This window comes from Spermophilus citellus (assembly GCF_964194105.1).
Source record: "Spermophilus citellus genome assembly, chromosome: 9".
NCBI lineage: Eukaryota > Metazoa > Chordata > Mammalia > Rodentia > Sciuridae > Spermophilus > Spermophilus citellus.
This window is the reverse complement of record NC_138191.1, coordinates 25332038-25353347: the sequence shown is the minus strand read 5'-3', so window position 1 is coordinate 25353347 and position 21310 is coordinate 25332038. Positions and strand designations below refer to the sequence as shown.

The window sequence follows — 21310 nt, the reverse complement described above, 5'->3', positions numbered from 1 at the left end:
AGGACAACCCAGGAAAGAAGCCTTTGGAGAAGAGCGGACCATCTGAGCAAAGGATGTGGGTGCAAGCTTATAGCATGAGGCTGAAGCAAGGGATGTGTAAGGCAACTGAGAAAGATGCCTCTTCAAAACCAGGCCAGGCATCATGTATTTCCCAGAGGATGGAGTGGGCAGCCTCACAGAGGGATTGAAATACATTGGATCATAATGAATTGATGAAAGAAATTTTTCCTGATGTTGTCATTATAGTTAATAGGCTTGGCTCATCCCAGTGATTCATTTAGATTCATTCTCCTGTAAAGACAAAATGTGGTTAATCAACTCAGTAGATGCATTTCCACAAGGTGCCAGGTGCAGAGCCTTTCCCATCTGAGCTGGGGTTGATGGTCAGGAAGGAGCACAGGTCCCAGTCAGCATTGACACCAACCGAGGCCAAGTGCCTCAAGTGTCTCTTGGCACAGAGGGCAGAACCTCCCAGTTAGCTGTCACAGGACACGGCCCCTCCTCTCCTGGCCAGGTAGCTGGTCTCCAGACCCTAGAACGGGGCGGGGGTGGGGTGAGGGAGCTCAGCGGGCTTATTGGCTGCATAGTGAAGGGGGCTCAGGCTCCTTGAGGGGCATACTGCAAGGGGTTTGTCTTCTCAGAGGGTTTGTCTTCTCTTCCCAGTGCCGATCCCTGCTCTCGGCCCATTTCCTGCTCAGATTGGGGGATTTTCTGGCCTAGAGGGAAAGTCCCTCGGGACTAGTATTAGAAAGAAGGTAATTGCCCCGATCCGAGGCCTGGAGAGCAAGGAAGGAAAGGCTGTGTCTAGAGAGGGCTCGGGGAAGGGCGGGGTGGGGAGGGCAGTGGAACCCGCGCTTCTTTCCGAAGGCTGCAGAGTGGAGCACAGAAAACAGCGCGACTGGGGAGACCAGCGAGCGAGCGGGGACGACCGGCCGGCGGGTGGGGGAGGGGAGGCGGCTCAGTGGGCCTGCGAAGTCTGAGTGTGTGAGTGTGTGTGTCTGTGTGTGTGTGTGTCAGTGCGTGTGTGTGTGTGTGTGTGTGTGTGTGTGTGTGTGCGCGAGTCTGGCGCCTGGCCAGGGTGATTTCCCATAAACCACATGCCCCACGAGCCCGCCCGCTTAAAAGGCTGTGCCGAGGGCTGGCCAGCGAAGCTCGGCGGGCGGAAAGTGAAAGTTTGCCTGGGTCCTCTCGGCGCCACCGCTGCGCTCTTGACACCCCAGGACTGCGGCGCGGCCTTCGGCAGGGGCGCGGACTCTGCATCAGCGAGCGAGCGACCGACTGAGGGCGGCCGACGCGCCCGGCCGGGACCCAGCTGCCCGTATGACCGCGCGGGGCGCCGCCGGGCGCTGCCCTCCCACGGTAAGAGGCAGCCAGCGCGGGACCCCGCAGGGCTGGGGCGGAGGCTCGGGGGCCGGCGGCCCGACGCAGCCCCTTGGAGCCCACGGCCCGGAGCGCGCCAGCTGCCCGGGCTCTCCTGCAGCGGCCGCGGGCTCCGGTTTCTTAACCGCCTTTGCGCACCGACTGCCTAGGGGTTCCCTGCGCTCTTGGGCTGAGGCCGTTGGGCTGCAGCACTTTCCTGGGAAAGGGAAGGGTGCACATTCCATTGCACAGAAGGGAACACTGAGCTACCCACGGTAGGAGATAGGGATTTGCAGCCGAGGGTGGAGGCCCGGTGTCAGCCAGGACGCCCTGCTTCACTCCAAGCACAGCAGCCGGCTGTGCACTGAGTGATGCGGCCCCCAGTGGGCATCTTCCCTCAACCATGCACGTGCTTCCAGGCCCTTTTGGAGGAGTGGGTGCTTCTGGATGGGGAAAGTTGAGGGGTCACCCAACTTTAGAATGACAGCGCCTGTGCCTGAGTAACTTGCTGGCAGAGGGAAGGAAATGGACAAGTTACTATTTTTTCCACCCCACAGAGGAGCTGTTGGCGACTCCGGTGACTGTTTTGGGGTTAGCCAGAGATGCTTGGGGTTAGCCCTGAATCTCTTTTTCTTGAAGAGTCAGGTTCAAGGAGTTGAGGAGATCCTGGGATTTGTGTTAGTTTAGGAAGGTGGAAGGAAGGTTTGAGGTTGTAGAGCTGGGGATGGGCCGCTTAGGACTGCATAGGGGACACCCTGCTCCAACAGTGGCAGCAGCAGCAGCAACTCCTAGAAAGTGCAGGGTTGCATTGCAAGTGAACACTGACTGGTCGTATAATGTGTCTGCTTCTAAGCAGTTCTGGAAAAGAGTCACAGGAGAAAACTGGGGGGAAAGGAGCAAAAAAATACTTGGGGGATAGAGGAGAAGGTTGTAGGTGGGAAAAGAGAGAGAAGAGTGGATTCACTTTGGAGGGAGCCCCCAACTGAGAGTTGGAAGATGGGATGGAGAGGGAAAAGGGGAGAGGGTTAGGCCATAGGCAATAAGGCAAAGAGAAGGGGCTGGCGGTGAAAGGTGGAGGAAAGAGGAGGCAAATGCAGGAGGAAAGAAAAGGGGCCAGGTTTAGACAGGGTCATTTGATGGCCCAGTCAGGCCAGGTCTCTCCAGAGACTGTGGAAGGGAAAGATGGAATGGGATGGTGGTCGTTGATGAGCAGCTGTGCGAGATGTCCTGCATCTCTCTGAGGCCGAAGCAGAGATTCCTTCTGAGGGCTGTTCCCACAGGCAGAGGCTGAGGTGGTGGGTGGGAAGAAGAAGGAAGCCGGGAAGAGCCTGCCCAGCTAGATGCAAGCTAGATCATTAACCCTTGGGTGCCTGTCCTGATCCTTTAGGATTGGCCCCCTTCAGCCATCTTCAAAGCCAGCCTTTCCCCACACTGATGCCTGAAATACTACCCAAAGCCTGACAGCCCAGGGGGGTTAAGAATTGCCTTCAACTTTCTGTCCTTACACATCAATGTCTTGAAATGCCTGGGGTGAGGTTGTCTTCCTGAACATCCTTCCCTTCCCCTGAGGCCCTTTCTTTACTACATACCAGTTACACCAGGGGCTCAGAGCCTCAGCAGCGGTAGCCAGCATGGGGCAAAGCCAGCCTCTGCATGGCTCAAATTCCTCTAACCGGTCCTGTGCTTGAAGTTCCTGAGGGCCTGGGCAACTGTTCTCACCCAGGGCTATCTCCCCAACTGCCAGACAGAGCCTGAAGTCTGCCACAGACCCTGGCTGTTCTACTTCCTCTCAGGACCCTCACAGGCCCCGTGCTGAATGGCATTGAGCCACCTCCTGTCTCTTCTCTTCAGACCTTCCTCCCTCTCCTGTCATCAACTTCTCCCTATCTTTTAAAGCCTCACTAAGGTCCCTCCTCCCTGCAGTTTCCCTGGTAGCCCAGTCAGAGCTGCCTGTCCCCCCTGGTAAGAACTGGCAAGATGCTGGGCTTTTAAATATAAATCAGCCTGTTGGTATGGGCTGCTTCGTAGCCTCCCTGTGTTTTTCCAATGTGCTACTTATTTGCAGTATTTGTCTCATCATCTGGATTACTGGGGCAAAGCCCAGAGCCCAGGAAAGTGCCAGCCCTTACCCCACCCTGCCAGCATTTCCCTGAATCTGGGGGCATCAGTTGCCAGGAGGCTCAGGAGCTCTTAAGAGGCAATCTCAAGCTAAGGAAAGAAAACACAAGGGTCCCTTTACCTCTGGCTAGAGAAGAGGAACCCTAGTTCCAGAGATAAAGATGAGGGGACATTGAGGAGGAAAATGGAGAGAGAAGAAGGAAGGGCAAAGACAGAATATCAGTCTCATCACCCTGGTGAGGAGCAGGTGGGTGCTGAAAGAGAGGAGAAGACTTCTCTGCCATGATAAGAGCTGGCTGGCTGGTGAAGAACCTGGTGGGAGTCTGATAGGCACGTGCCAGCCAGGGATGGTGCAGAGCTGGCACTACTGCCTCTGATTAATCACTTGGGCTCCTTTTGAAATATACACCCTGGCTCCAGGAGGTGTGGGATGAGTTGCTAATGAAATTGTGTTTGGTCCCCTGGTCTATTCTTGTGGCAAAGTCAGACCTGCATGGAACCAATTGGGAGGAAGGCATAGGCCCCTGGGGGAAATGTCTCTAGTTTGTCATCTAGAAGTTGGTGCATGAACATGAACTCGAGGGCAGCTTAAGGTGCTTGGCTCTGTGTTGATGTTGCAGGGATAAAATGATGGGTAGATGCAAGTCCTGCCCTTGAGGAGTTTCCTGTGCTGTCAGAATTTAGATAGCTGGGCACACCACCTGCATCATCATTAGAGATGTGATGTGTGGTTAGGCTTGGCCTGGGTTAAATCTGGGAAGATTTCTTGGAGAGGATGACATCTGGGTTGTTATCAGGGAGAGCAAGGTTGTGCCATGGCTGATAGGAACTCCTGATTTGGGGAATGCTGCATCTGGGGGTGTGAGGCAGAGACTACAGCATTGTGGGTATGAGACCTTTGTTTTTCTGTCTCTAGCAGGGCATGGGGGTAGCTGGAGAAAGTGAGAGCCGGGGAGTAATGACACCCTCTCTGTCATAGACATGGCTGGGCCCCTGGCTGCTGCTGGTCTGTCTCCTAGTGAGCAGGAGTATTGCCAAGGAGGTTTCGGAGAAGTGTAGACACACGATTGGGAACGGACACCTACAGTTGCTGCAGCAGCTGGTGAGTGTATGGCCATGCTTTCTCCCCACTGGGGAAACTGAGGCAGGAGCCAGGGAGCAGGGTCAAAGAGAGGAATTGCAGGGAATAGGGCTGTCTAGACCATGGCTCATCTGCTTCTCCTCTCATTGACCTTCCCCAGGTCAGAACCTCAGGAGCCCCCACCCTAACGCCCTCTTTGACCCCCTTGCAGGTGGTGAATAGGATGAGTTTCCGGGGCTGGTTGCCTGAGTCAATGTTAGCCAGAAATGTCCACTGTGGATTCTAAAAGGGCTCCTAAGGCCTGTTTTCCCTCAAGGATTGCCTCTTCGGGGAAGATAGCCCAGTCTTTTTGCTGAGTCCAGATGGTGCCTCTAGCTCTTGGACTCTCAGATATGCCACCAGCCCGGCACCACGGCTCCACCCAGAGTTGAAGGGGAGGTTCCTGTCTTACTCCCAGCCCTCCACCCTCACTTCTCTGGCTCTTGCCTTTGACACTGGAATGGCCTGCTCATCTGGCCCATGAAGGAGCCCTTGTCTCATCCTAATCTGACCAACAGAATCATCAACAATCCCAAACGTGGTCCATCCAGGCAGAGTCAGGATGCTCCTGTCTGGCTCAAAAGGGAATTTACTATCCTTTTGGTCAGCCAGGCAGGGTGGGGCACCCCTGGCTGAGACTAGCTCCCCTTCCCTGAACTTGAAGGCCATGGGCTGGACCTCCAGCCTTTTTTGCCCCTGCACTACTTCTCCTGCATGAAATTGTTACAGCAGTCCAAGGTAGACCAAGGGCCACAGCATTTTGTGAGTCTTAGAACACAGACTCCTGCTCTGGGGATAATGGGGACTTTAAGGGCCTCTAGCCCCAGCCCCTACAAATTCTGAATCCCCAAAGCTTGACCAACCTCTGCTTAAATTTCTTCCATGACAGAGTGCTTACTACCTCCAGGGAAGATTGGATCCTGTATTATCCTGTAATTGATTTTCGTTATAACAAATTGGCATCTGTGATTTCATAGAGTAGGAGGTAGGAGGAGACGGTTTGCTCTTCTATAACCCTCTTCTGGGCATTTGGAAGGCATAGGTCTTCCCCTAACCTTGACTGTCTCTTTCTAGATATAGCAGGGGGGAGGTGGATGAAGTTTGAACCCTAATCCACAGAGAAACTCAGGTCCTCCTTCTAAGGTCAGCTCAGCTGAGTTATAGATACGTTGCAACCACTGGCCTGTTCTCTCTTACAGATTGACAGTCAAATGGAGACCTCATGCAACATTTCCTTTGAGTTTGTAGACCAGGAACAGTTGGTGAGTGGTGATTATCTGCAAAGCCCATGTGCCAGCCTATGTGTTCCTCCCAGGGTGGGGTACATATGGACGCATGAAGGCATCAGAAATCCTAGAGCTGGACAGGTGTGAGAATTCCTGGATGCTGAATTCTAAGGTGCCAGCATCAGGGCTGGGCAGGCTCCAGGGCTCAGGTTCCCTACTTTTCCCTTTTCCTGGCTGGCACATAAAAGTGTTTATTGTGTGCCAGGCACTTTTCCAAGTTAGTCCTCACAGTAACACTATGTGGTCCATGGATATTGCTTAATGTCCATAGAGAGGTTAAGGGAGCATGACCAGTAAGTGGTAGAGGCATGAGTTGAAGGCCTGTTATCTCTAGAGCCTAAGGTAAACCAATGCACTACTTCAAAATCTCATGTTTTGGAAAAATAAGTCACTGCATTCACCAGACAGTCAGCACTCAGGAAGTCAGTCCAGCCAATCTTCCTACCCACACCCAACAAGACACCAAGTGCTTCTGGTTGAGCCTCCTGGCAGCTCTGGTTTCTGTCCTCACAACCCATCAATCACTTTCAGGACAATTTCAGGAGCCTTCTAAGTGGCCTCCCTAATTCCAGTACACTCACCATCCCACCACTAGGGGGAGTTTTTGAAACCCAAACCTGCTGCCTTCAGCCCACCTTTCAGGGTCCCCATCACTCCAATTGAAAGATCAGGCTGTCTAGCCTGGTATTTTGAGCGTATAGCCCCATTTCTGACCCCCTTCCCTGTTTCTTCCTATCTTCAAGTCTCTGCACAAGGTCTTCCTGATGTCTGTCACACCTCTACAGGTGCCACTCTCCACCTGCTATGCCACACACAGGACAGGCTATCTAGAGGTTACTTCCATCTCTGAATTCCTTCACACCAGACCCATGTGCCCCTTATTAAAATTGGAGATCACCTCATGGCCTAAGAAATGGCCTCAGTGTCTCATTCATTCACTTCCTCACTCAAGCCATAACACACATTTATCAGGAGCCTAGTGAACCAGGTCTTAGAATACGGAGCCAAAAGAGAGTTTCTATCTTCAAGGCAACCACCATCCATGGGAGACAAAACACTGAGGTCATTCTTTGGACTATGATGTAGTCTTCAGTACCCCTTATGTCCTGGAGGATTTGAAGGGACCACAAGACCAAGGACTTTTGCAAACTCAAGCTGAGAGAGAGAGAGAGAAAAGAGCGTTCCCTGAAGCCCACCCTCTGAATTCCTAATTAAGGCCTTATATTCCAGAAATCCAAAGATCTCTCTAATCAGAATCCATGTTTCCTTCACTCTAACCCAGTCCCCAGTAGTGTTGGAATCCAAAAAGAGAAAAAGAAAGACAAGCTGAGGGCAGCATTCTCCTTATCACTGGTAGGGGACAGCAGGGTGCAGCCCTCCGTCTGCTTGGTGTGGCAGCATCTAAAACAAAGCAGAGCTTCCCGGGCCTCATCAGCCAGGACATAAGTTTCTGGTTCCTTTTTCAGAAAGATCCCGTGTGCTACCTAAAGAAGGCATTTCTCCTGGTACAAGACATAATGGAAGATACTATGCGCTTCAAAGACCACACCCCCAATGCCGATGCCATGGAAAAGCTCCAGGAACTTCCTTTGAGGCTCAAGAATTGCTTCACCGAGGATTATGAGGAGAATGATAAGGTAGGAGGGTCCTGGAGATGGGAGCATTGAGAAGGGGTGGAGGGCAGCTGTGGAGGTACCACCCAAGCCCACATGTGCCAAGTGCATCCACCCATCTTGACTCATGAGATTGCCCACTCACTCTCCCGTTCATTCATTCATTCCACAAACCTTTAGTAAGAACTTATCAGGAAGAGGTGCAGTGTTGGGCCTTGATGATGTACTTGGAGCAAGAAACTAATGGTTCCTACCCTCGTGGAGCTTACGGGTCAAGGGTTGTGGGCAGTTGTTCAAACAGTGACACAGTGAATATGATTACAAACCAGCAGGACTGTTTTTTTTTTTTTCATTTGACAAATAGCTACTGAATGCCAATTGTGTACCAGGTGCTGTTCTTGACACCAGGAAATAGCTGTGATCAAAACAGGCGAAAATCCCCACCATCATGGAGATAACATTTGGGGGTGGTGGTGGTAAGGATGATGAGACAGTCAAAAAAAATACACAAGTCAAGTATGTGGTACAGAGGATAGCAATAAATGCACTAGAGAACATTAGGCCAGAACATTAGGGAAGATCTGAAGGAGGTGAGAGAGTGTGGGCCATGAGCGAGAACCACAGGCCTCGGGAACTCTGCCCTAAACGGGAGTGCAGAAGGAGAGACAAAGTAGACTCCTGAGTAAGAAAATATGAATGACAGCTCCAGAGATAAAATAAGAGTTAGAAAGCAATGAGACCAGAAGAACAATCCAGAGCAGAGAATGTTGAACACAAGCCCTATAGTGAACAGGAAGGTCTGCATTCAAGAACCCAAAGGGCAGTTAACACAGCCAAGGTGTAAGAGTGTCCTAGTGAGCAGGAGTATGGCCAATTTTGGAGCACTAAAGTGTGGGGGAGGAGAAAAAGCAGGAACCAGACCATCTGGGTGTCAAAGATGCAGGATTTTGTCTGAAGTGCAAGGGGAACCATTGTGATAGGCAAGTGACTTAAGATATCTCAAGTCGAGACCCTTCTGGTTGCTGTGTGGAGAGTGGGCTATAGGGAGCACAAATGGAAGCCAGGAGGTGAGCAGGAGGAGGCCAGCCCAGAGGCAGTGGTGGCTTGACTCAGGGTGGTGCAGGGAAGATGGAGGCCAGTGATGATGTTCCGGTAGGCATGAGCCAGGTAGGACTTGGCTCATGTAGGGGATGTGAGGAGCTGAGGAAAAGGAAGAGTCAGGAAGACTGCATCTTGGGCACCTGGCTCTTTCAGGGATATTAAAATGGGGACATCAGTGGGCAGGAGCAAATTTGAGGAAAGAGTTAAGTTCAGTTTGGGACACATCAGACTGGAGATGCTGAGCCAGCAGCTGAAGGCTCTGGTTCTGAATGTGACTAGGGATTCACAGACTTAAGAGGTTTGGCTTGGAGGTCACCTGTGACAGCACAGGACTGTATAGCATTGCCTACTCTGAGAAGAGGAACAGGCCCAGAAACTCCAGCACTTAAAGGTCAAGGAGAGGAGGGGGTACTTAGAAAAAGAGATGTAGCTAAAGGGAGTGTGCAGTTGAGGGAGGAAAAAAAATCCTTAATAAGAGGCATTGAATCTGTGGCTTGTCAGCATCAAGGTTCTTGAGAGTCATTTGGGGAGCTTGTTTCAAATGCAGATTCCCAGCACCCCCTGCCCAGAGTCTGCTTCACTGAGTCCAAGCATGAGTCTGGGAATATGCATTCCCCATCCACCACTGAGACAAGGCTCTCTGGCCCATGTGGGTAGGCACCCATCTACCCAATAAGACAGCCAGTGAGTACTGAGGGTAGGTCCCAGGAGGGAGGGAGCCACTGGAGCCGGAGGAGCAGCCCCCAGCAAAAGTATGCTAGAGGGATTTGGAGCTGGGGCGGCGGACACCCTCTGCTCAGACAGGCTGGGCATCAGGTCTTCTGGCTGCAGATTCTTGCTTTATGAAGTCTGAGGTGAGGTGTGATGAGACAGTGAAGAGAGAGGAAATGAGAGCTAGCTTCTTTGCCTTCCTTTCAGCAGCCTGGGGACAGGGTTTCTGATCTGACTTCATAGATAGGGAAGGAGTCCACACTGGATAGTTAGTTTGGCTGCTGTCACCTATCTGATGGAGCTGAGCTCAGGTCTTCTCATTCATAATTGATCTATAAATATTTATGTCAGGCCTACTGTGCACAGATCAGGGGGATTCAGGGACACCCTCATGGACTTCACGGAGTACTTCGTATTTGGGAGTCAAGTAGGCCACTGGTGGAAGGCAGGGGTGTGTGTGGCATGGCCTGGAGTGAAAGAAGCTTTGGGCCCAGTACTGGATCCTGAGGAATTCCAGCTTTTAGAAGTCAGGAACCTGATCAGGAGAGTAAGGAGCAGCTGGAGAGGTGAGAGGAAGCCCAGGAGAGTGGAGCTTCCAGAGCTCCAGTGGGTACGGGAGCTTGGCCCATGAGCAGAGAGACAGATGGGCTCAGCAGACAGGCATGAGGAGTCCTCAGTCCTCTCTCCAAAAACATACCAACACAAGCAGAGGACCCTCAACTCCCGTGGCTACCCCACTGCATTCTCCACAACATAGCGAGATGATTTTTCTAAAAGCGGTCTTATCCCACCACCCACCTCCCCAACAACTGCTCACAGTTCTTTTGCTCTATGAATAATGTTAAAAATTCTTGACATGGTCCACAAAGCCCTATAGGCCCCCACTGAACTCTCTCCAATTGAGTCTCTTGTCACTTTCCTCCTAGATGACAGTATGTTAGCTACTCCAGCCTTCTTTCAGGTTTTGGCATTTCATACTTTTTTCTGCCTCAGGAACTTTGCACAGCCTGTTTTTTTTTTTTTTTTTTTTCTGCCAGGGAAGCTTTTCCCAATCCTCTCTCCTTTCCTGGTTAACTCTTGCTCATCTTTCAGTTGGTTCCCTGGGGAAGTTCTCCTTGAACCCTCCTTTAGTTCTGGTTTATTACACCTTCAGATTGCTCAGAACTTCATCCTGGGTCTTACTGCACTTTTAGCAATTTGTGTAGTGCCAGCACCCCCACTGGACACCGTGTCCAGCTCAGCTACCTCCCTCTTTCTCATTATGTGATGCTCAGGTAATTACCATGTACCTGTCACATAAACATATATCGGATGGATCTGTGAATGAATGACATGTTTCATAACATCAGGACTGATTCTGCTGCAAACTAGAGTAGAACCAAGGGAGAGAACAAAAAGGGAAAAGAAGACTGATGTGAGAAAGGCCAAGGGAATTTAATAAACAAGAAAGTGACACAAGACTAGTAGTCTCAAAAGGGGTCCCTGCTCTCCTTCCAGGCTTGTGTCCGAACTTTCTATGAGACTCCCCTCCAGTTGCTGGAGAAGATCAAAAACATCTTTAATGAAACAAAAATTCTCCTTGAAAAGGACTGGAATATTTTCAGCAAGAACTGCAACAATAGCTTTGCTGAGTGCTCCAGCCGAGGTAGGCACCGGATGGACCAGCAAGCGTGAGAGGGTGTGGAAGGTGGGACGTGGGGCTGGAGGGAGCCCTGGGAGGCAGCCTGTGTTTCTCTGTGCGTAGATGTGCTTTTTCGTGTACATATGTGGCTTTATGTACCTCGGGGGTCCTAGACACATGTCTTTTCTGACATATGTGTGCATGTACACCACTGTATGTTTGCATGTGGAGGCATTGAAAAGGCCTGTGCTGGTGGCTGTGAGGTCAGGGAGTAACAGAGGGGACCCCTTGGGAAAGCTCTATTGGCATGGAAGCTTTTCCCCTAGGCTCTGCAGACTGGCTGAACATACGGGGTTTCTGTGGAGAGAGCATTTGGGAATTAGGGTTCTTGCTCCAGAAGCCCGGCTGCAAATCACCAGGATACCCTGGCTCCAGAAGTTCCCAGGATTCCTTGGGTGTCCCCTCAAGGGACAAGGCTGGAGTTGAAGTCTGAACATCATTCCAACTGTCCCACTGTTGGCTCAGCTGTACAACTGTGTACCCTGCGTGTCCTCATCTCTGTGTCCTGTGCCACGTGTGCCCTCCTACTCAACCTTGCTCCCCAAGGCAGGGGCTGAGGCCTCGCAACCTGCCAATGGCCAAGTCCAGCTTTGTGGTTTCAGTCCTGAGGCTTCAAGCTGATCATGTTCCATTCCCAGTCTGTTCCTGCCTGTGGCCATGGCTGTGTGGCTCCTGGGTATGCATGAACTAGTGTCTTGGGGGCTTCAAAATGTCTTTTATTGGTCTGGGAGGCCACTGCTCCATTTCCTGGCCTGGCTGCTGCTGAACCTTGGCTTGGCCTCCAGCCTTTCTCACTCTGTCCCCCAGTCTGGGCATCTATCCCCTGCTCTTTGCTCTGCCTATGCCACCCTGCACGTTGTGCCTTCTCTGTCTGATCCCTGTGTCATGTACATCTAATCCTCTCCTCTTCTCAGCCCCAGGGCTGAGTTAGGAGATGAGGGACCCCCTCCCCAGACCCATATCCCCTCCTGACCCCTCTGGGGGAGCTATGCCAGAGGCTGGTGACTCTATCTCCTCCCTGTCTTTCTCTCTCCCCTTTTCTGTGGTTCTTTCAGATGTGGTGACCAAGCCTGATTGCAACTGCCTGTACCCTAAAGCCACCCCTAGCAGTGACCTGACCTCTGTCTCCCCTCAGCAGCCCCTCACCCCCTCCATTGCCCCAATGGCTGGCTTGACCTGGGATGATTCTGAGGGGACAGAGGGCAGCTCCCTCTTGCCCAGTGAGCAGCCCCTTCGCACAGTGGATCCGGGCAGTGCCAAGCAGCGACCACCTAGGAGCACCTGTGAGAGCCTCAAGTCACCAGAGACCCCAGGCCTTGAGGACAGGCCCCCTGGGGGTTTACCACAGCCTCGCCCCTCTGCTGGAGCCCCCATCCCTGGGGTGGAGGACATTCTTGATTCTGCACTGGCCACTAACTGGGTCCTAGAAGAGGCCTCTGGAGAGGCTAGTGAGGGTCCTGGACCCCAAGGGGCAGAGCTTTCCCCCTCCAGGCCAGGAGGGGGCAGTGTCCAGGCAGAGATGGCCCGACCCAGAGACCTCCTCTCAGCATCTTCTTCACTCCCTATGTCAACAGAGGACCAACAACCAATGGATGTAACTGGCACCCCCTTGCCTAAGGTGGATCCCATGAGACCCACTGGCCAAGCCCAGAGTCATGCCCCTGAGAAGACAGACCGCTCATCCATGCTGCCCAGAGACCGCCAGGAACCAAGCTCTCCCTGGATCTCCTCACTGCACCCCCAAGGTTTCAGCAACCCCGCCACCCTCTCTGCTCAGACACGGCTTCCCAGAAGCCACTCCGGGGACATTGCACCGCCCCTTGGGGAGCTGGAAAGCAAGAGGAGCACCAGGGATCGGAGGAGCCCCGCAGAACTGGAAGGAGGACAAGCAAGTGAGGGGGCAGCTGGGCCCCTGGCCCATTTTAACTCCATTCCTTTGACTGACACAGGCTATGAGACAGAGCCCGCGAAATCCTCCGGCCCCCAGTCCTCTGAGTTTGTCTTCCACCTGTTGGTGCCCAGCATCATCCTGGTCTTGCTGGCTGTTGGTGGCCTCCTGTTCTACAGGTGGAGGCGGAGGGTAAGGAGGCCCTGGTGAGGAGAGAGAGCATCTCACAGGGGCAGGGCAGAGGCTGGGTGTGGGTGCAGGAATGGAGAGTACTCCGAGTTCTGCTTAGGTTCTTCAGATGCTGAGAGAGGGGACCTAAGGGAGCCAGAGGGTCAGAGTGGACACAGAGGGTTACTTCAGAAAGGTTCCAACCATGAAGTCAATGGGACCAAAGGGACCAAAGCAGAAGAGAATGGGAGAGAAGATTCTTGGGCTGACAGCAGGGTGACAACCAGGCAGGAGGGGGAAGAAGGAGCTCCATACTGTGCATGGGAGCTCTTTAGAGCCTGGGGCATGAGGACCGTAGTGAGCAGGCTGCATAGGAGAGGAAGAAGAGGGGTGTCTGGGCAGTAGTGAGGCCTCAGGAATCTCCCCTGACCCTGTGAATAAACCCCACATTGAGGCATTGGCAGGGGGAATCTTACAACTCTCCTATTAATGTCTAGGGCACCCCTGTCTCCCCCCTTCCCCAGCTCCTCAATGAGCCTGCCTCTTTTCTCTCCTCAGAGCCATCGAGAGCTTCAGATATTGGATTCTCCCATGAGGCAGCCAGAGGGCAGGTGAGAGGCTGGGGTGGGGCTCTGGGAGGCACTGGAGGTCCTGGCTTTGGATTTGTTTCCACTCTAGATTGCAGGGAGGGGGTGTCCTTCTCCCATTTGCTCTAAGGAAATGAAACTACAGCACAGGATGGGAGAGGAAGGGTCTCTCTTCCTAGATATCTGGGCCTTTACCTGATTTCTTCCAAGAGACAGGCACTTTGGGGTTTTCTAAATCTTTGAGGGTTGGAGCACATATGTGGAATTGGGGGTGAACTTAGCCGGTCCCCTCACTCCTCTGCTCCTGCTGAAGTCTTATGCTAGCCCCCTGTTCTTCCTGCAGCCCCCTGGCCCAGGATGAGGACACACAGGTGGAATTGCTAGTATAGAGGGAATTCTAAGGTAAGATTCTGATTTTGATCTCTTTCCACCCTTAAAAAGAAGTACCCCCTTCTTCAGTCACCCTTACCTGCTACTGACACCATGATTCGCCTGAGGCCCACACACTTGACTCCCTGTCCTCGGTTCTGCTCCCTTCATCACTAAGTGGAGCCAACCCTCTCCCTTCCCAGCCTCAGGCTCCCCTTGCCCCTCCAGCTCCTCCACTCCACCTGAGGCCAGGTACTGCTACCTCTGCATTAGGCTTTCAAGTCATCTTCACTCCCAAAGTCACCCAAATCCTCTTCCTCTAATGTGGCTTTTATGAGGTCTAGGCCCTCCTGGGGAATTTTCGGTAGCTCTGCATGGTCAGCCACCTCACACCTAACCTTCTCAGCTTGGCTTCCAAGCCCTTCCAGTGGCCACCCTCTGCACCTCTTGTTGACCACTTCCCAGCCGGAGCTCCTCCCCAGCCAAGGCCATTCCTACTCCTTGCTTTTAGAATCATGGCACCATAGAGCCTTAACCTGGGGAGGGCTCTCAGAGGTCATTTGTCCCAGTGTCCCACCCCCAAGAGGCCAACCCTCTCTGCATCCCCAGCAGGTAGTCAACCAGCTTTCTTCACACATTCCCAGTTCTAGACAAGCTCCATGCCTAGCAAGTCCGTGCTGTCTTCAAAGAACACAGGGAGAAGCCTTCCTTGTGTGGGGCAAAACTGCCCTCCCTGTCCCCTCCTCACTGGTCCTGTCCCCTCCTCACTGGTCCTCCTCCTCTTCTTATAGAACCCTCAGATATTTGAACTTAGCCATCCATGTTCCCTTTAAGAATTCTCTATGCTAAGTGTGGCCAAGTCCCTCAAACATTCCTTATATGATATGGTTTTCAGACCCCTCACCATCCTGGACACTCGTTTGTCAATGTCCCTCTGAAAATGTCGCGCCCAGCCCTGGACACAGTACTCCAGATGTTGTCTGACCAGCTCAGAGTACAGTGGGACTGTTACCTTCCTTGATCTGGACAGTATTCTTCTATTCGTGCAGATTAAGATTGCATTAGTTTTTAACAACCGCATCATATTGTTGTCATATGTGGAGCTTGTGGTCTATTAAAAATCCCTAGTTCTGTTTTCATGAACACATGAACCTGTGTCCAACAGACCTGTTCCATCCCATGCTTGGACAGCTTAACTTTTTAAGTCAAAGCACAAGAGTTTATGCTCACCCTTGGTAAAACCACCTTGTTGCTTTCTCCCCATCCCCCAAGCCTACTGAAAGTGTTTTAACCCTGATTCTGTCATCGGCGTAGCCCTCTCAGTTGTGTCCCCTGCACATTGATGAGTGCTTTCTGTTGTCCTTGCCCATGTTGTTGGTAAAGATGTGACCTGATTTACTTCCCCCTGAAACTGCACCCATAATCAGCCCATCAGGAGCGCTCCCCAGGTGTCTCCACACCCCTCTGGTTGCTCCTTTAATTCATATCCCTTCTGCTCTTTTGTACCTGGTTAATACTATATGAATTTGCACGTATTTGGATGTTGTTTTTATACATTTTAAAATCTTATTTTACATGTATATGTACATTCTGCACTGCTCAGAAGATTGTAAGCCCCTTGAGGGCAGGGACTGTCTTCCACTTTTTTTTTTTTTTTGCATTTCCTTTTCCATGCCAGGTTCTAGTATAAAGAGGGCCCTATCATATTTGCCAAAATTTCAATAAATGTTGACTGGCCAGCTTCAGGGCTGACTCACCAATTTACCCTGGTCAGCTGTCTAACTGACCCACCCCTGACTGACCAATTAACTAGTTAACTAATCAATTCTGATAAACCGGCTAGTTAGGTAACTCTGACTAACCAACCTACTACTGGTGACTGCCTTAGCTAGCTGGTTATTGATTGGGAAGCTTACTGGTTACTGACTGATTTGCTGATAAGACTGGTTGGCTGGCTGACTAGTTGGGTGATCCACTCAATTTTCCCGTCACACCCCTTGCCAGACCCAAGCAAATGCCTTAGGGCATGTGTAGGATGACAGGTCTGGGCCCCTCCTTCAGAGATCAGAGATCTGGAATATGCCCCAAATCAGGGGAATTCATTTGTAAAGGGGCAGGAGGTAGCAGCATATCTGAAATCCTGGGGTCCCTCTTGTTAGTAGCATGGGCTGAGATAGGTAAATGGGTCAGGACTGAGTGTAGGACCCAGGCCCTTCAGGACTGGTAAACAGAAGATGGAGGTCCAGGGGGATTTGTGGCTCCTTTTTGTATAGGTCACCCATTTCCCTGGGGTCTTGGCCCTCTGCCCTGGCTCCTTTGTACTCCTGTTCCCCTTTCCCTGCTGTCTGCTCTCAGGCCTGTCCAAGCCTTCCTCTTCCTCCCCTCAAGATTCCACTCAGAGAAGGAATTCAGGACATGGAGACCCATGTGGCCCAGTGGGTCCAGTCCTAAGGTGGTCTTCATATCAGGGACCAAGAGCCTTTGGGAAATTGAGTACCTGTGCCCAGACCAACTGCTGCTCTCATGAGGGCAATGGAAGTGGGAAACAGAGGCACCTATAAGGGACACAGAGATGCCAAAGCTCAGATACCAGCATCTTAGTCCAGGGAACTAGGAGATGGAGCCCTGGGCTAAAGCATGCCCTTTTGGTCCTTCTTCTCTCCTAGACCCTAGGGCCTGTGGCCTGGCTGTACCAGCATGGCTCATGTCCAACATAGCTCCCCTTTCTCTCTCCTCTAGAGCATGGGAATGGGCTGAGAGCCAGAGGCTGTAGGTTCCATCTTCCCTCCTTACCCATCGTAGGCTTGGCCAGTAGGGCCATGGACATTAGGGAGGGAGGCACCACTCAGGGTCCAAAGTCAAGCTGTTGGATGGAGTCCAGGGGATTTCTGCTCTGGGAACAAAGCGTTCTGAGGATGCTGGGCATGGGGACAAGGATGGGGGTGGGGGTGGGGAGAGAACAGGGCCCTGGCTCCCATGGATGATGCAGGAGGCAAGTCTCTAGGCCCATGCAGGAGGAGGCTGGGTTGCTCACGGGTTCATTTGCACAAGGTCAGGGTGGGAGTTTACTCCTCCTGGCATTGCTTGTAAATGCTTCCTGCCCAAGTTCTTCCTCTTCAGTTACCTTTGTATAAGTATCATCTGTGAGGACCCTCTCTGATGAATGTTGTAGAAGTAGAAGAAGAGCTCTTTGCTACAGTTAGAGGGCATCCATGGTTCATTGAACCAAGGCTGCTAAGACAGTCTTGCCTGAGAAGGGGTCTAAGGACACTCAAGAGCCTCCTCCCTGATCCCATAGGGCCCCCTCTGCTTGAGCAATGACCCTCCCCTATCCTTGCCCACACCCCAACCAGGCTCTGGACCTCCCCTGTGGTCCCTGGTTCCCCAGGAGGAGGTAGGAGGTGAGGCCAGTCTGGCCAGAGGCCTGGGCTGCTGCCAGGGAAAGCTGCCTTGTCCCTCTGCGGTGTCTGGGGTGGCTGGGAGGGTGAGGGAAGGGATGGGAGGAAGTCCTGCCCACAGGAATGTCACACCTCCCCCAGCCACATCCTCAGCGACCCTCCCCTCACTCCCACCCGACTGACCAGCCTTCCCTTTTCTCCCCTACAGCGGGGCGCACATGACTATCTCTCCATGGGAGGAGACCTCGTGGAGCGTCCACCACCACCCTCCCTAGCCATCCCCCTGGGAATGTGGCCTGCCTACCACCAGAGCTCCTGCCTGCCAGGACTGGACCAGAGCAGCCCAGCTGGGGTTCCTCTGCCTTGACCCTCAAGACCCTCAACTGACTGAGAGAGGGGCTGGAGGACGCCCCACACTGCCGCTATTTATTGTGGGCCCTGGAGGCTCCATGCGCTTGAGGAAGGCTGGCCAGCCCGTCTCAGGACCCTTTCCCTCAGGGGCTACACCCTCCTCTTACTCTCCTCCAAGCCAACACCTGGGCCAGGGACCCAGCCACCTGGGGCATATGGGAGACCAGTGTGGCCACTGAGGAGTGGAAGAGCCCTGCACCCAAAGGACCCATTTAGTGCCAAGGGATCCTAACATCTACAGGTGTGGACCTGTCTCCAGAGAGAGAGGAGCCTGTGATTTGCAGGGCGGGACAGCGTGGCCTCATTTCCTGGAAAGGTGTGCAGCCTAGAAGCCGGGAAGAGGAGGCCTCTGGCTGTTTGCACTGACAGCTGGGGGGCGGTCTACACCCTCTACTTGCCTGAGTGCCCTCTGCCTGTTGCCAGGTGGCGAGGGGAGGCCAGCCCTGCCCTCAGGACCTGCCTGACCTGGCTCATGATGCCAAGAGGGGGACTGGGCTCTGGCCTCTGCTCCTCCTTCCCTCTAGCTCCTGCCAGAACTTCTCTGGGAGGCCATACAGAGGCCCCCGTCATGAAGGAAGCCATTGCACTGTGAATACAGAACCTGCCTGCTGAACAGCCTACCCCGTCCATCCCCACAAGTGAGCATCCATCCACCTGGACCTCTTCCCCTCCATCCTCTCCCCAGCTTCCTGCGCTGAGCTGGTCTCACCTGTCGACTGAGGGAGTCCCTAGGCCCTGACCCTCTCCTGACTGGCCTTCAACTTCCCGGGGTGGAGCGGGGTGGGAGAACTGCCTGGGCCACCAGCCAAAGCTGGTCTTTGGACTGTGTTGTTCGCCCAGGTTTCTGCATCTTGCACTTTGACATTCCCCAGGGGGAAGTGACTAGTGGGAGGGAGAAAAGGAGGGGAGGCAGAGGCAGAGAGGCTCCGGGGAGAGCTCTGACTGAAAATGGGTCTTTAAACATGGGTATACCCCTGAGGTTGGGGAGCTCTCTGTACCCCAACCTCTCAGCCCAGTCTTCTTCCCCTGTTGTCAGCAGATATGGGGGGCTAGACTGTACTCCAGACCCACCTGCATAGCTCCCAGCTCCCATCCCCCTCTGGCCCTTCTTTCTCCTGACTCCAGCGATACTCTCCAGCTCTCACCCCACCATCTCTAGCCAGGCAAGCCAGGGCTGGAGAGAGACCAGGAGGCCCAAGTATCTACTTCCGACTCCACCCTGAGGACCTCTGCTTCCTGGGCTAACCTCTGGCCATGGCTCTGAGACCTGAGCAGTGGGTGACAGGACTGTCTATTGCCCCTTGATGCTGCTGTGTCCCTCCTTTCCTAACTCTCTGGGCCCTCCACTGGTCTGGCTGCTAGGCCCATGACCTTCCCTTCCTGCCAGAGAGAATGAGGGTCTGCAGCCCCTGCTACCCATCTGACAGCTGAAGGAAGGGCAGCAGAGAACTTTCTCATGGGGCTCATCCTTTTAGTAACAGACTCCATATTCCATGCTAGAAAATACATATTTAAAAATGGAAGGAAAAAAAAAAACAAAAAAGGCATTTCTCCCTTCCCCCTCCACCTTAGACATATAGTTTTTTCAAGGTCAAAAAAAAAAAAAAACAACAAACCCAACCCATTGCAGAAGCTCTTTGTGGGCGCTTGGTTACACCGGAGCAGGAGGAACCCCAGAGCCACCTCTGGGTGTCCCCTCCCCCGGCTACCTGCACAGGAACCCCTACTTTCCTCTGAGAAAGCCCAGAGGGGACATTGGCTCACGAACTGTGAGATTGCGTTTTTATACTTGGAAGTGGTGAATTATTTTATATAAGGTCATTTAAATATCTATTTAAAAAATAGGAAGCTGCTTATATATTTAATAATAAAAGAAGTGCACAAGCTGCCATGTGTAAGTCATGGAAAAAGTTTTTGGGGTGTGGGTGGCAAAAGTAGGAGTGGGCGGGCAGCAGCTTTTTCCGAGGTACTTGAGGAAGGAGGGCTGTCTCCAAGTTTGTGTTGTTACTGAAACCTCCTGTACTATTGCTGTCCCAAACATTCATCTGCATATCTGTTTAATAGGAAAATGGGCAGAACGCAGCCAAACCTCAGGCCTGGCCACGGCCCCTGCTCCAGCCCAGCCTGGGAAAATGGCTGGTGGGGCTCTGTCCAAGGGCCCCAGGGCCCTGCAGGAGGCTCCTTGACCATTGAACCCTGCTGTCCAGGGGAGAAGGAACTGGCCAGGTCCTAGCAGCCGCTGAGGTGACTGAGTCTCTGGACTTTGGAAGTGGGTACGGCTAGCAGGGTTAGAAGCCTGCCTTCTGTGTCTGTGTGAAGATCTTTCTAAAGGACTGATCTTCCTACAGGAAGTAGAGAGGAGGCCAAGGATGTGGCTTTCCAAGAAGGAAGGTGTGCTAGGTGAGCCAAGCAACTGAAGGCCAAGTATGGCCCAAACACACACCCAAGGCAAGACTGAGATGAGAGGCCTTCCCATCTCTGAGAGTATGGTAGACAAAATTGTAGTTCCCGGGTTCTTAACCTTGGCTTTCCAGAGACTCCCCTGGGTTGTTTCCAAAATTCCTAATACCCAAGCCCCTTCCTAGATCAACAAAATCAGGATCTCAAGGTTGAGCCTCGGGTACCAGGCATCAGAATTTTTAAAAGACATCTCAAGTGATTCAAAGGTAACCCAGGGTGAGAAGCCGCCAAAGCTATACTGTCAGATATGGTGGCTATTTAAGCTTAAATTTATTAAAATGAAATGAGTAAGCATTCAGTTCCTCAGATGTACTAGCCACATTTCAAGGCTTGACAGTCACATGCGACTACCCTGTTAGCACAAAATGCAACATTTGTATCATCACAGAAATTGATGGGACACCTAAGGATTTGGGAGGCTGAGGCAGATGGCTTGCAAGTTCAAAGCCAGCCTCAGCAACTTAGCGAGGCCCTAGGCAGCTTAGACTCTGTCTCTAAATAAAAAAATTAAAAGGGCTGGGAATGTGGCTCAATGGTTGATCATCCCTGAGTTCAATCCCTGGTACAAATAAAGAAAAGAAAGAAATTGATGGCAGAGTGCTGCCCAAATAACTAAGTCTCCTGAGTCCCTAGACTTAGGGGTTCTAGGTTATAGAACTAGGATTGGCACCAAACATGGCCAGGAACTAAGTATTCAGGGTCTCTGTCACCCCTTTCTAGGTGATTGCCTTCCCCACCCATCCCTTACCATTTTTCTTAAGCTAGCTCTTCCCTTTCCATCCAAAACTCCTCAGAAAAGATTTTTGAAGAAACTTACTCACATTCAGTCCCTCAAAACCCAACTCAAGGGGCTGCGGTTGTAGCTCAGCAGTAGAGCATTTGCCTAGCATGTGTGAGGCACTGGGTTTGATCCTCAGTACCACATAAAAATAAATCAATTAAACAAAGATATTGTGTCCATCTATAACTAAAAAATATAAATAAAAATATTTTTCCAAAAAGTCTCCTCTGAGAAGCCTCCCTAGCCTGACTCAGGCTCC

General features: G+C 52.3%; 1 protein-coding gene across 2 annotated transcripts; it reads left to right on the top strand.

The window, feature by feature from the left end:
• Window positions 1-823: 823 nt before the first annotated feature.
• Window positions 824-19697, top strand: CSF1 (colony stimulating factor 1). 2 transcript variants are annotated; one of them, XM_081307921.1, is made up of 9 exons: window positions 824-1359; window positions 4457-4579; window positions 5797-5859; window positions 7350-7520; window positions 10806-10953; window positions 12045-13069; window positions 13604-13656; window positions 13976-14034; window positions 17608-19697. In XM_081307921.1, exons 1-8 carry the CDS (start codon window positions 1321-1323, stop codon window positions 14019-14021), a joined length of 1668 nt encoding a protein of 555 aa, XP_081164047.1. In that variant the 5' UTR covers window positions 824-1320; the 3' UTR covers window positions 14022-14034; window positions 17608-19697. The 2 variants fall into 2 exon arrangements, with proteins under 2 accessions (XP_081164047.1, XP_081164046.1); XM_081307920.1 differs by lacking the exon at window positions 17608-19697 and adding an exon at window positions 14897-15761 and having other exon boundaries at window positions 1306-1359.
• Window positions 19698-21310: the final 1613 nt, after the last annotated feature.

What these genes read in the sequence shown, in the direction of transcription:
- CSF1 (XM_081307921.1), top strand. Translation starts at nt 1,321, where the DNA reads ATGACCGCGCGGGGCGCCGCCGGGCGCTGCCCTCCCACG. An exon ending in TACAGTTGCTGCAGCAGCTG is followed by an intron (nt 4,580 to 5,796) that starts GTGAGTGTATGG and finishes TCTCTCTTACAG; the next exon opens with ATTGACAGTCAAATGGAGAC. An exon ending in TCTACAGGTGGAGGCGGAGG is followed by an intron (nt 13,070 to 13,603) that starts GTAAGGAGGCCC and finishes TTCTCTCCTCAG; the next exon opens with AGCCATCGAGAGCTTCAGAT.